Genomic DNA, 14,896 nt, shown 5'->3' on the forward strand with positions numbered 1-14,896 from the left:
TGATTTTGGATTTCTGTACTTACAGCAAGTATCCAGCAGTAACAGTCCATGCTCGTACAAGACCTTTCAACCACTGTCTTGTATGTCCTTGCTCTAACAAAGCTGGAAGCACCACCTGAAGCAAAAGCAGCTCTAGGGAAAGTTCACTTACTGGAGCATCACTGGAAACAATGGAAAGAGCACAAAATCAAACATAAGGAACATCCCAATAGAAATATTTTACACTGAATCCTATTAATGCCACTACAATACAAAAACACATTGTATTTTGCCAAAAAGGAAAATTCTTCATTTTTTGTTATGGTTTTTCCCTATATACTACCCTGAGCAGAGAGGTTAGCCACTTTGGCTTATAACAAATTTAGGAAAAAAACATTGAGAAAGATTATATCTAAGAATATAGTATGCATCCCTATTTGCATCTATAATTACTCTTTGAATTATTTTTCAGAAATATGAAAAAACTGCTACCATTAAAAAAATGCAGTTACAGATATTCTTTTACTCCTGAAGCAATGACAATCAGGAATGAGTGTGTTAAAAGAGCAAACACAAAAGGAACTTCACTATCAGAAAATTGAAATGGGAAGTGTTTTGAGGGCATAAAGCCCCAAATAGTTATCTTTATGGAAGGAATACAAAATGCTTCTTTTTTCAAGCAGCTTTTAATTTGTCACATTGTATGATGTAGCCATGTCCTTTACCCTTTACTTCTCTTAGAACAATGAAGATTAGATTAATGGAAGACAAAATAACATAACAAAAAATGTCACTTTAATGCTCAGGGAGAGCAAATACACTTTCTCCAGTTATACAAACATTAAAAAAACCCCATCTTTTTAAAATAAATGCTCACCTGTAGAGCATAACATTATATGGAAGAAAGTTAGGCAGGAGATACTTAATAATGCGTATAGGAAGCCAGAGCATGAGTAGTACAATTGATCCAAAGACAATCTGCAATTATAAAGTAAACAAATTAGTCCAAAAAGTAGAAACTACCAAACCTAGTTTCCCACTCATCTCTGACATGTTCCCTGGGGTGGTGGGCTAGCCCAGGCTAACAGCTGAATGCCTTCCCAGCTGCTTGCTTATTCCCCTCTTCAGCTGAAGGGGAAGGCAAAACAGAAGGCAGGCAAGACTGAGATAATGGCAATTTAATAGAGAAAGCACCAAGTAAGCAATCAAAACAGTAAGAATCCACTCTCTACTTCCCATCAGCAGACAGACAAGCAACAATTTCCTGGGAAGTCAGGAAGGCAAACACCATAACCATGAACATCCCCTCCCAACCTCCTTTCTCACAGCTTTTACTGCTGAGCATGATGTCATATCCCTCTGGTCAGTTCAGGTCAGCTGTTCCAGGGATACCCTCCTTCCAGCCTACAGCTTGTTCACTGGAGGTGAGGGAGCAGGGCAGAGCAGCAAAGAAAATGCCTGGATGCTGAGCAAGCACTGTCCAGCCACAGCCAACAGGCCTGTGTTAGCAACACTGTTCCAGCTGCCCATTCAGGTGCAGAAGGACATCTGAAGACACTATGAAGAAAATCAAATCCATCCTAGGCACACCAGTTGACTGTGATGCCCTTGCCAAATAGGACTGCAGCTGAATAAGCACCAGAATAAGCCTGCTGACAGCTAGAGCAATGTCAGAGAGTTCTTTCTTCCCCTTCCCCAACAACAGGATTGCTTATTTTGTATTCCTCTCTTTTCTAAGTGGCTGACTTCTTAGGCAACCTGCTGAAGCATCAAAAGACCTTTCAGTTCCTATTTCTTCACATTTCAAATTGACTGAAAGACCAAAATTCAGTGGGGGACATCAAGTGCCTGAAGACAATGCACTTTTATGATTCCTGTTTCCTTAAGGAAGCCGATGAAAAATTAAGTACATTTTAAACACATTCTTACATTTCATATAAATGAAATAGACTAAAGATGTGGAAAAAAAAATTGTGTTTAACTAGGTCAAATAGAAAAATCCCCTTCTTCCTGAAAAATAAGAGTTTATGTCATACACGAGACATCTCTTTAAAATACAGAAAGATCAACAGAGCTTGAAAGGTGTGATTTATTCTTTGAAATGGTAAATGATTACCATTCTGGACCCCATATTTTAGCATGAGGCTAGTGAAAATTCTGAATTAATCAGCTGAGCAAGTCAAAAGGTGAAGTTCAAGTAACTGCCTGTTCAACACTTATGTGTGACAACATAAGTGAGATCATGAGCAACCAGTAGATCTTGGCTTGTATTTGGGCCACCTGATGTACCATGAAATTTCATGCAACTGAAGAATTACCATTATCTAAGGACAGAATACTCAGAAAGGTGGAAAGGTCAACTCCACTCATACTGAAGGGCTCTGTAACAAACCAGGATCTCTCTGAGCTTTCACTGCTTAAAGCAGCTCAGGTGTAACAACACAGTACATCAAACAATGTTTGTGGTGTGTCAGCTTACACAGTTCATGTAACATTTATGTCAAAGACGGTCTGCGACCCTTCCTTCACTGCATCCTCAGCAGTGCTCAGCAAACCTCAGACAAACAACCAAAGGGAAAAAACTCTCAAAGTTTTCACTGTCTTACAGTGATAATCTGGAAACAGCCACCACTGGCTACAGCAGCAGACTCCAATCCAGAATCTGTCCAGAAAATTACTTTCTCTGCTGCACTACTTTGGCTGAACTGGACACACAATGTTTACTGCAGTAACTGAGGGCATCATGAAAGTTATGCGATTTACAATAACCATTATAACAACACTTGTTTTCTGAATATCCAAACATTTTCTGGGACTTAGCATAAGATACTTGGTTTAGAAGAGAGCTCTGAAGTACAACCAACTCTCCTCAAACCCCTGCTCTGAGCAGACCCACATACATCAGGCTGCTAAGAACCGTATCTTATTGAGTTTGAATATTGAAAGATGCAGATTCTGCTGGCAACCTGTTCCAGTACCAGTTTACTTCCATGGTGAAAATGTTCCTCTTTATATACACAGTACATATGAAGCTATATTTCCAAATAAAGAAATCTTTTTGACAAGTCCTCACCACTGATAAGATAAACCTCCTGAGATGTCTATAGATGGGCAAGTGAATCATTTCCTGCACAGGATTGAAGTCTGGATCATTCAAATTCCTGAGAAACCATAAGACACCAGGTCTCAATACCTGAAGTAGGAAATAAAAAAAATATGAGGACAACATAATCTTTGTATTTATTTTTCATTTTGAACAACACTGCTGCAGAAAATAAGCTTTACCATAATAGGGATATTGGTTGAACAAGATTCACCAAAATTGCACAGAAATAGAACAGGGAACTAGAGAACTAATAACCAAATACAAGCTTAATTTTCAAGTACTGATTGATCTTCAACAACTAAAACATATTTGGATTCATTTGAAGGCAACGCTCAGATTTAACAGTTAAACAAAAATCTCTAAGTAAAATGTACTCAAAATCATGATTTTTCCACTACAGTAAGTACCAGCATGGCCCTTTTTACATAAAACTGAATCCAATAGACACACAAAAAATGGTAGAAGCAATACCCACACATGAAAGATTTAACAGTTCTGTATATAAGCCTCTAACTGTGTTACATACCAATCTTGCTTTTACAGACTCACCTCTCTTAGCAAAAGGATGAAGGATGCAAAATAGAAAACATAAACCATTCCAACCAACCAATGCAGAAACATTGTGGTGCCTGGGGCAGACTGAAAGCTCAATTCTCTGTCTTTTAGAGTGGCATCAAACATCTCCTAGAAGAAGGTAAGTAGTAGACAAATTTGAATAAAGTTTGGCAAACATCCACACGTACTCATTTTGTTTACCCCAGTTAAATATATATACTAAGCATAATTTAAATGTTTGCTTTAACACATAAATACACAATTTATAGAAAAAAGGGATTATTTATGATAAGAACAGCAAATAAAGATCAATACCTGATCAATTTATTTCTTCTGAAAGAAGAAATATGTGAACTCAATCACTAACAGACTCTAGATAAATTATAAATCAATTCAAACAAAGTGACACTATGATGGAAGCAAATAATTCCTAAGTAAAATTCTATTTCTACCAAGGTTCGAAAAAACTAATTTTGTCAATTTCAAATTCATCACTCAGTATTTTTCAGGACAGAAAAACTGTCCTCAATTCCAAACAAGTGCAGCAAAGATCTTTTTCGAAACAGAAAGAGACTGGACAACTTAAAATACAAAGTCATTACCATTCCACATGAGATGGCTACATAAAGAGGTTTATTCAGAGCACAAGTTTGCCTATAAGTAAGCTCATTATCACAGTGGTCTTGTAACTGCACTAAAAAGGATTAGGATCTTGTGATTTTAGTAATAGCATGTTAATTTGTATTTAGTAACATAAAAAACCCCAAAATTAGTATTAGGCAGTACCTAAAAAACCCGAGAAATTTCCCTCTGGAAATGCTGTTTATGAAAACAGTAGAGTGCTGTCAAACTCACATTAAGAGCTCTCTTCGCATCAGAACTTTTTTTTTCTGCTTCAAATATAAACAGCTACAAAAGATTTTATCATTATTTGTTTCTGTTCTTACCAAGGAGCATATATCCAACCACCAGCCACAGATGAGAGGAAACACACCAATTTCAACCACCACTAACAAGGAAACCTTTAGGAAAAGACAGAAAATAACATCTCACTAGTTTAACAAAAATTGCTAAGAAAATGATAATGTCAGCTTAAAATGAGAGGGTTTTTTTTCTGCACACAAAAAATTAGGATTACCTTGACAACAATATAGCAAACTCCTAGTAAACGACGTGATCGCTGAAACTTAACAAGAGCTGCCAAACCCTGAATAACTTTGTCAAGAAAATAGCACTGGAAAACATTTTGTAATAGTCTAATATCAAACATTATATTACACTGATTTTAGCAATAGGAAATTCTATAAAAGAGAAAAATCAAATAGTAAGTATGTGTACTATCAGGATTCTATTTCCAGAACTGGCAGTAGTCATGATCTGGTGTGCTGAGTAACATCCCTAAACATGCATCTAAAGTAAATAAATATCAATTAATAATAGGACCTTTCTTAAATTAAACAACCAGCAGTTTTCTCGAGAAATAAATAGTTGTCTCTGAAAACATCTGCTACAAATAAGTAAATTTAAAAACTTAAGACCTACTTTAAATAGCAGCTTTCCCTTCACTGCTGTGTAAATCAAATTCTCACCTTTTTCAAGAAAAGTTGGATGCAACTGCACTTTGGGAGTTTGTTTTGGGTTTTTTTTTTCAGGAGGCAAAACCTACATGCTAATCTACTAATGCTTTACACATGCACTGCACATCAGTATACTGATGTGGAAAGTCAATGTTAACTTCATTTACTTTTGCACAGAAAGCTGGTAACAAGTGTATATTCTTTCAAATTGAAGCTGATGTAAAAAACCATGCAGCTTGACTGCAGCTTTCTTAGTTGTGACCAAATAAATCCTTCCAGCTTCCAGTACTTTATTTTCTACATCTAAGAGAAAGTAGTTTTCTCTGAGAAAGTAATAATGAGAAAGAAATTCTTGCTGCAAACTCTCAGTAGTTCAGAGACATAACAAAGAAACGAAAATAATTCTTATTCAAAAATCTGGCAGGATCAAAAATATTTGAATAAATTTCCCATCATACCTCCTTTTATAATCTCTCTGCTGGAACTACAGTTCACAGCAGAAGCCTACAGATAGTGAGGAAAAAATGATTCTACACTCTTCTCAGACAGACTCTCAAGCAAACATAAAAGCCCTTGATTGTGTTGTTAAGCATGTGACAGTATTTGAAAGCAGGCAGTCACACTGACAACTTCTAAATCTCCGAGAGAACAGAAGAGATCTTTCCTTCCAATTTCACCAAAAGAGCAGAGAAAAATGGTGAGTTAAGTGCACCTACATCACCTCCACAAAGCACAGTCAGAAAAAATTATTGACACATAAATCTGAACCAGGTAAGTACTGACAAAAGGATACATGACAAACAATTAGAGTCACTGCTAGAAGAACATATCCCACTATAGTTGTAATCAGGCCTTCAAAGTGAGATGCTTGGACCTGGAGCAAAGAGGAAAACAGGTGAAAGTTTATCAGTCTCTTAGAAGATTACATGTCCTTTTTATGTAACTAAGATAAATTCCAAATTTCAACTCTTCAAGAAGAATGCCAAGTTTCTCTAGTTTTTACATATTTTAATAATCTACTATCATTGTACTTCATCAAGAATAGATAATGTTTACATTTACATTACAACTGCTTTCTTCAAACCCAAAACAACCTTAATATATGAAACAAAAAGTGCCACCTTACACTGTTTCATTCATCCCCTAGTTTCCCCATCTCAGTATCATCCATTATGAAACTTGGTAAACAAGTATAAAATGTACACAAGGAACAAGAGGTTGTTAAAAAACCCTGAAGACACACACAGTTTTTACAAATAGTAAAAACTTCACTTGAGATGTAAATAATGGAGGAAGTGGAAAAGAGTGGGACAACATTTTCAATCATATATTCAAAAAGGCTGAAGAACTAGTAAGAAGACATACTCAAAGTTACTTTTGCAACCACAAATAGAAAATGGAAAGATGCTACAAAAATATTGTGATCGAATAAACAGTGGTAGTTTATTTTTCATTTGCAATTATAAAACAGTACTCACATATTCCTCAAAGCCCAGGCCAACAATGGAGAAGTGACCAATGTGGTATGGACAAAATGCTGTATAATGTAAGCAGAAAGGAGAAAAAAAGGCCATGAAAACTGGTAAATGGACCCTTATTTGCAGGATGAATATTATAACATGGTCTTATTCTACCTCTTGTAAATTTCATGAAAAAAATACAAAAAAATAATTTCTGTGCAAGTATTTGCAAGTGTTAGATTCCTATAATTTTACAAACACTGGAAATCAGATCATAATTTGCACTTAAGGACTAAAACAATATAAAACTACACAGAATAAGAGGACAGTCTTTTCCTTCTTACTTCACATTGCACTCTGTAAATTAATTCCACTTCTCAGAGTTATGTACTAGGATGGCATCTGTCAGACTCCTGAAGGAACCTATGCAGTATATTCATTTTTTCCTGTGCACTAAAAGATTTCAGTAGCCATTTTACAGCCTGGTGAGATGGGACTTGCTTTAGCAAGGCTTCAGTTCCAGTACTTTAATTCTTAAGAATACTTAAAATATTGTGAAAAATGGAAGCCCTGCAGAAATTTGCAGAGGGAAGAGGAGGTGGAGAAAGATGACACCCAGTGAAGGGATGAGGAGCAACTGAGAAGTCTTTTACTTTGAATTAATGTACTGAAAACTGTTCATTATTCCTGAGAACTCACTCCTGACCATTCTGAGGTTTCAGGGGAAATGCATTAGAAAACACAGCACTTCCCCATTTTTAGTAACCTGTATATTTGCAACTAAATCAAATTTTTAGTTACTTTATCTCACTCTGTTTTCTTCCAACCAAGTTATGAAGGACTACAGAATTCAAATAATTGTTTTACAGGAACAGAGTGCATCAGTATAAAGAGAAGGGGCTGCAGAGGTGGCAAGCTTCTGTTTTCACCTATATTGTCTTCACTACATCATGGCAGCCCACCCTGGGAACTGTACAGACTAAACATCCCCTCAAATGAAAAGTGTGATGATTTTCTCTCTCTTCATTTCTGTATGACAAACATAAAAAAAATTCCAACTTCAAAACCCAAGAAGCAAACAAACCAACAAAAACCAAAAAAACAGGAAAAGATTTAGCAGGATTCATATTACCCTAATCAATGATAAGAAAAGTTTTAATTTATGTCTCTTTTAGGAAAATCAGCAGTTATTGGGAAAAGCAAACATGTAAAAGATAAAGGGAGGAGGACTTGAACTCTCCCTGTCCAGTAAGAACAAGAGGAAGAAAAGTGAGATGACAAAGATCACATCACAACTCCTACAGATATCAGACTAATAAATTAAGTTGCATTTTTGACATTTTATGAGAATATAGTGCACAGTTGGTCATGCTTTTAAAATAACATTATTTAAAACATTTTCTAATGGATTCCTTAAAAAAAAAAAAAGCACAAAGGAGTACAAACTCCTCTGTGAGTACTAGACTGAGCTATAGAAAATATTAATTAAGTTGAAATGAATTAATTTGTCCAAGGAGAATTTCTGGACCACTAATTAAGATTACAAATGCTTTCTTTCTGTTTTATCAAGTACCTCCTGTGACATCTGAACTCACAAGTACTATAATTACAAATTACTAGAGATTTGGCAGTTGCAAATTAAGCAGTATTACTTAATGGGAAAGATACTAAAAATAGGCTAGAGAGGCACATATTAAATTCCCAGACCTCCTGCTTACTTAGGAAAGTCATTCTCTTCTCTATTTGGGAGTTTCCCCGTGGCAAAGCCGCTACTGAAAATGTTTCTATACAACAGCCTCATTAAGCATTCTTATTACTTCCTTATTATTGAATTTTAATCTATGGTTTAGAAATTCCATGGTTATTATCTACTTAGTAAAAAAGCCAATGTATTATAGCAGCTTAAAAAATTCCAATTAACTTCTGATAACTACGTATTAAAATAGAATAATTATCAGAAAGAAATAATTCAAGTATTTTCCACCTCTTACTTTAGAACAGTTACAGTTTCTCATGAATTAAACATACAATGTACTTATGCTTATTTGCTTTTGATTTGCTGTTCCGTTTCAGTATCTAGGTGCTCAAATTACTGGTTCAGTGTCATGAGCTTTACTTTGTCAGTAAAAACTTATCTACAGTACAACTTCAGCTTTTCAACCTCCAACCCTTCTGCCAAGAAAGACCACTGAAAACACACCAAAGCAACATAACAAAATTGTTTTCTGAACTGCTCATTCAGAGGAAGTGAAACTTTGTCGTTTTTTTGTCTGGTATTTTTTGAAGTGTATAACATGCTTCATTTGTCACTAAAATGGTACATTCTTGCATACCTCCCTCCCTTTCAGTCTGAGCTCCAAGAATAGATTCTTAATGGAAAAATTTGTATAACTATCTAGTAAGAATTATGAAGAGAAAAAAAAGTCTTAGCTATTCCTCAAAGCACTGCATTTCCTCGCAAATTTAAATCCCTGAGATTCCTCCTTTAATTTAACAATATTGGAAATAAATATTTTCTGTGCTTTAGTTGACATGGTTAAGGTTCTGCTAGGTTTCCTATTTTAAATCTATTCACTTAAAGAAATTAAAATGACAAAACTAGAAAAAAAAATATTTGTTATTCATATTGCCAGTTCATTTTTGGTTCTGTTTTTAGAGGTCACATCTTCACTTTTCTCGAACAGCCTTAAAATAGACCTGCACTACCAATTCACAAAGAAGGATCATTTTAAAACCTAAGAGCAAGCAATACTCACCAAAGACAAGTATGAACAGGGTATTTAAAGACACCACCCAAAACACATGTTCCTGTAAGGAGTACAGGGGAAAGAACAAGGAAGTGACAAGAAAACAGTACATAAATGTCAGCTTTTAAATAAGTGACTTGACTTTTGTATCTCAACTTCTTATTTCAAGAGTCTATTATCACCAGGACTTGCACATCTCATGTCAGAGCCAGGAAGTTTTGCTCTAACATGCAGCTCAGTCACATTCATGAACATTTATCTAGATAAGTGCACTTACTCTTGCTTACATTTTGTAAAAGTAGGCTTTTATTTTAAAGTCTATACAAATAGTTCCATCTTTAAAAAGAATTACATGAAATGTATGTGGATACTTTTTTTTATAAATGAGATATGTTCATCTGAACTTTTAACAATTAGCCTTTGCCACAACAAATGCATCAACAAAACTGACAGCTCTGACTCTAGAAATGACAGCACAACTCCATTTTTTAATATTACTTTTAGCTAAGATGTGACCTCAGCCACAAGTACACTGGATTTTTACTACTTTTGATATTAATATTCAACGTAAATGACTCATAACATAATTGTAAACCTAAGGCATCACATTTAAATAAGAGACATTAATGACCTTTGAGGTATTTTTCAAACTGAATGATTCTAAGAGTATTTTGAAAATAGAGTCAACTGAAGAGCTTAGGTATTAAAATCTAGTCTACACTAGATGCAGCAGTTATGGTGGTATTAGGACAAAAAATATATTTGAATGAGAACTGTATTTTAATTATAACAAAGATCAAAACATAAGGTTAGAACACATATGTATTTTCAGTGCGTGCTTTTTAAAAGGTCTAGTTTTTATTTTCAGTGGAGTAAGTGATCCAAAGTTATCTATATCTTTTAAGAAATTCCACTTTTATGCTACACACACCCCACTAATTTGTGAAACTCCTAAAATCCCAGTTTGCTTGAACATGACATCATATGTAAGTCTCTTTAAAGAAATATATATATAACATGAAAATAAGGACTTTAAATACAATTATGTATATCAAAAAATACAGATACTTAAAAAAAATCCTTCGGTAGAAATTCTTGAAAAACAAGATTGCACTTACTAAGAAAACCAGAGATCCATCAAGTCCAAGCATCTGTGAAGGTAAGAAAATTATTTTTACTTATCAGAAAAACTAACCTGAATCTAAAATAAGCCTCTTTCACATTGACCTTTATTGTCCAATGCAGTCAAAGAGTTTTTTAATGGCTCAACCAACAGTATTGGCAAGTAAATTCTTACCAATAAAGAGAGAAACTAAGTTCTCATTCAACACAGAAAACTCAGGTGCTCAAAGGCAGTGATATACATGTGGAATATCTGAATACACATGTATCTATATGTGTTTAGTCAAACCAATCACAGAATCAATTTATAAGCTGTTTCTCTCCATGACTTTGAAGACTTTGACAAAGATATTGCATTTACAAAATATTGTAGTGATTGAATGGCTATTTAAGTACATGTTTAATCAACTCAATATTTAAATACAAGAGCAAATTTTTGTTTCATCCTACTTGCAAAATATCAGTTTATGCTGCACTGAGAAAAGTTAGTATTTTACCCTCGATGTGTAAGCAACTGCTAACAGGGTAATTTGCTACACTGTATGCTATTAACTTCTGAACAGAACTGTTTTACAGCTAGGGAAGACGGGAAACAAATTCTTCATCACTCAGCACAGCTGTTATGGGAAGCATCCACAGAGCAGTCAAAAATAAAGCATCCATCACAAAAAGAAAAAAATTCTCCTTTCCCCCCACTTTGAGTGTATGTTACTATTTCTATTGAGACACTCCTAATCCACAATTACCACGGTAAAGTTCCATGTTCAAGGCTCTTTTGTATGAGGACTTTGCATTAAGTTCCAAGATATAAGAGTTGCACATATTTTACAAATCAAACTAAGATGCAAAAATGTTTGAAAATTCAGAAAACTTGCATGGTATTTTTATATTATAATAAGGAGGCTACCCGCATTTCAATACTAAATGTCGACTACACATCTATTGCCCCTGTCAGCACATAACATTGGAAGTGGTTATGAGAGTATGCTGAAACTGACTTCTCTATTCAGGGAAAAGCAACAAAATATCATCAGTTAGGAATATATCAGCACTTTCTAGCAAATAAATTGGGTTCAGAAATACAGCACTTCCATCCTGAAATAAACAAGAGAATGGTTCAGGAACCTGAATTTATGTCCATCCTTTTTTATGAAATATCTTTCAAAACACACTAAGAAGCTTTCAATAGATACAAAACAAATATCAAGATGTGCCACTCACGATGAAAACTGTATTTCTGCCACCCTGCAATCAAGACAACAAGTATACCACAGCCTAGTAGTGATGCTGATAAATCACATGAAGCTGCTGCACCGACCTTCAGGCAGATTTTGCATGTGGTGAGCTTAGAACTCAAGATGTTAGGTACCTCTAGACCAGCTACAAAAAACCTAATTTTCAAGTCTCTACTCTACTCCATGATTACAGTGTACATGCATGTCATGCTCCAGTTATGGAATTTGTGATCCATAAACAATACAGAAACATGTTACATTAAAATGCTCCATCATTTTTCGGAGAAACACATTCCATTTCTCTTTTCTTTAGTCTAATGCTTTCATGAACACAAAAATTAAACCTTAAACTACATCTAACGCAACATCTTTGCACTCCTAATTTGGCCCAGTGTCCTCAAAGCAAGCTGCAAGTCAGTTCTATGGAAGACTTCAGAAAAGACTACTAAAAATGTTTTATGCTGCTACTAAATACTTATAAGCTGCTCCTATACTTAAAATTGAAAAAAATGCTTTCTATAATGGTTAAGAAGTAACATAATAACATTTTGTTTATAATGTAACAACTTTTCTAGGTCTAAAGGCTCTTACAAAAGAATTATTTCCAAATCTATCCCAGGTGCATTTTAACACAGCAATACTACAAATAATTTCAAGTATGAGCCTGAATTATTAAATCCAAGAAAATCATTCTTACTCACTCGCTCCCAAGTAAGTTCTTCTGCTGCTCGATCCCATTCCAAAGCATTCCAGTTCATGTCATCTGAAGAGACAATGGCCATTTTTACAGCTGTTAGATCACTCAACACAAGATGTAACCACTCTATGTTATGTTCTAAATGAACAAAAAGACTTTAGTGCAAAATATCCATCTTGTAACTGTTGACAGCTTTTCAGCAAGCAGATGCTTTAGCACTCAAAATGCATGAAAATTGCAGAGGCAAGATAAATAAGCTAAAGTGGGAACTTACACAGCTTCCTTCAATTACAACAGCTCGGTATTCAATTAATTTATATTTAATAAGAACTAGAACATTAATGTTTTGAGTCACCTGTTACCTTGTGCTCCATTGTTTGCATCTGCTGCATCTTCTACTACAGCATCCTCTTCATCTTCATTATCTTCCTCCTCTTCATCTACTTGTTCCTCTTGAATTTCAGGGTTCTCACCTACAACTACATTCTCAGCAGCTGGGTTAGCAGGTTGATCAAGCACAGCATTATCAACACCTCCATTTACAGCAGCCTGAGCCTGCAGAAACAGGATTTAGTACTTGGTTAAACTGATAGAGCACTCTTCATGCTTTTATCCTGCATATGCATGAAACTGAACAGTATTAAAAAAAGTCAATAATATATTTTCTAGATAAGAAATAAACTTGGGACCACTAAACCTCTAAAAACAGGAAAAGAAACATTCAGATAACTTCACAGAGTAGCTGAGGTAGGAAAGGGCCTCTAGAGATCATCTAGCCAATCTGACTACTCAAAGCAGGGTCAGCTATGGCAGGGTCAGTGCTGTTTCCACTTGGCTTTTGAGCCACCTTTTCCTGAAACGGAAACTTTATGACCTCTCTAAGCAACCTCTTCCAGTAGGTGATCACAGTAGTAGTATATTTAAAAAAAAGGTAAAACCCACCTTTTTTTTAATCTAAATGAAATTTCCTGCATTTTAATTTAAGCCTACTGCCCTGGCTCTGTCTTCTTCACAGTCCTCCATCAGGCATTCATACAGACTGGTAAGGTCCACCCTGAGCATTCCCATTTTCAAACAAAATAATTCCAATTCTCCAACCCTCTCATAACGTCAGACATTCCAGTCCTTTAATAATTTCTGTTGGCTCCTCACTGCACTCATCCCAGACTGTTGATGCCTCTTTTGTACTGGGGGACCCTAAAACTGGATATAGCACTCCAGATGTGGTTTCACCAGTGCTTAATAGAAGGGAACTCCCTCATGGAAACTATCATTACATGAGGAAGATGATAGCTCAAGGCCAACTCAAGCCAGTCACCAAGATGACAATCTCTGTCTTTTAAAAACTGACATTTACTAAAACGAAAACAACATTTTGAATTACTTTTTCCCTATGAATGGATTGCTTATATGATCACTTCTTCACCCAAGAGACTCCTGAAAGCACCGAAGGAGTGCATGTGGTGTGTAGGGAGTGGGAAGAGGGCACAGAAGCTCCAACTTCAGTGGTGTCAACAAAACTTCCAATTGCTTTGAGAACAGTGAATTGTTACCTCATGAACTACTAGCATACTTATGAAAAAGACAAAATAAAAGCAAGCTGTATCTTCATTGACTATGCCTGAGAATTCAGCTTTATGTGCATAAAGTTATCTTAAAAAATGGTGCCAATACAGAGCTAAAAATCTATGCAATGCTACACAATAAAACAACTTCAGAAACATAACAGTGGTGTCACCGAATTTATACAGCAAAAAGTGCTCAAATTATGCTAACAAATAAAGATACCATGAAGTAAAATACCATTACTGCTGTGTTCTGATAAAGTATTTACTGCCAGAACCACATTTTCTAAATTAACTGTGAACTAATGAGCAGTGAGTTTTACCTCATTTTGTTGACCAACCCCATTGAGTGGCTGCTGTTGATTTTGTTCCAACCACTGTGGTGCTCCTCCATGGACGATCTGTTCACGTAACCAAACAAGGCTGATAAATGCACACAGAGTGCATGTCACCACAAAACAGCCCTGCAAACAGTCAGCCAGTAAGTTCTCCCTGTTAAAAATAAAACCAAAAAACAAAACCTAATGAAAACAATATTTTGCTGGGAACACTACAGAGTAGCTCAGAAAAAACAATCTTCCAGAACAGCAAAGGAAATACAATAGTCACTAAGTAAATGGTTTGATATAGTAAGAGGTTCACTTAAATGGCAAAATGCATAATATCCAGTCCACCACATAAAGCATTTTATCTGCTGAGCTACCTGAACCAGTAGAATGGAACTGCTGGGTTTCCCCTTCAATTGCTCTGCATTTCAGCTAGCATTTTACCTCAGATATCTCTGTACCTTAAAAATCTTACTCAATCAGATCATACATAACTGTATAGCAGCAGCAAAGCAAAGTTCAGTCAG

At 35.4% G+C, this 14,896-nt stretch overlaps 1 protein-coding gene across 2 annotated transcripts in view; it reads right to left on the bottom strand.

Annotated features, from left to right (window-relative positions):
• Positions 1 to 14,896, bottom strand: part of MARCHF6 (membrane associated ring-CH-type finger 6) — a 44,214-nt gene that overhangs the window by 14,756 nt on the left and 14,562 nt on the right. For both annotated transcript variants that reach the window (XM_063162820.1, XM_063162814.1), the window contains exons 6-18: positions 14,367 to 14,535; positions 12,841 to 13,033; positions 12,483 to 12,544; positions 10,543 to 10,575; positions 9,434 to 9,485; positions 6,696 to 6,754; positions 6,011 to 6,091; positions 4,779 to 4,847; positions 4,588 to 4,662; positions 3,635 to 3,769; positions 3,053 to 3,172; positions 857 to 957; positions 24 to 161 (exon numbers count right to left, since the gene is read on the bottom strand). In XM_063162820.1, coding sequence (XP_063018890.1) covers positions 24 to 161; positions 857 to 957; positions 3,053 to 3,172; positions 3,635 to 3,769; positions 4,588 to 4,662; positions 4,779 to 4,847; positions 6,011 to 6,091; positions 6,696 to 6,754; positions 9,434 to 9,485; positions 10,543 to 10,575; positions 12,483 to 12,544; positions 12,841 to 13,033; positions 14,367 to 14,535 — 1,287 coding nt within the window. The remainder of the gene's footprint in view (positions 1 to 23; positions 162 to 856; positions 958 to 3,052; positions 3,173 to 3,634; positions 3,770 to 4,587; positions 4,663 to 4,778; positions 4,848 to 6,010; positions 6,092 to 6,695; positions 6,755 to 9,433; positions 9,486 to 10,542; positions 10,576 to 12,482; positions 12,545 to 12,840; positions 13,034 to 14,366; positions 14,536 to 14,896) is intronic.

Source organism: Melospiza melodia, chromosome 1 (assembly GCF_035770615.1).
Source record: "Melospiza melodia melodia isolate bMelMel2 chromosome 1, bMelMel2.pri, whole genome shotgun sequence".
Taxonomy (NCBI): domain Eukaryota; kingdom Metazoa; phylum Chordata; class Aves; order Passeriformes; family Passerellidae; genus Melospiza; species Melospiza melodia.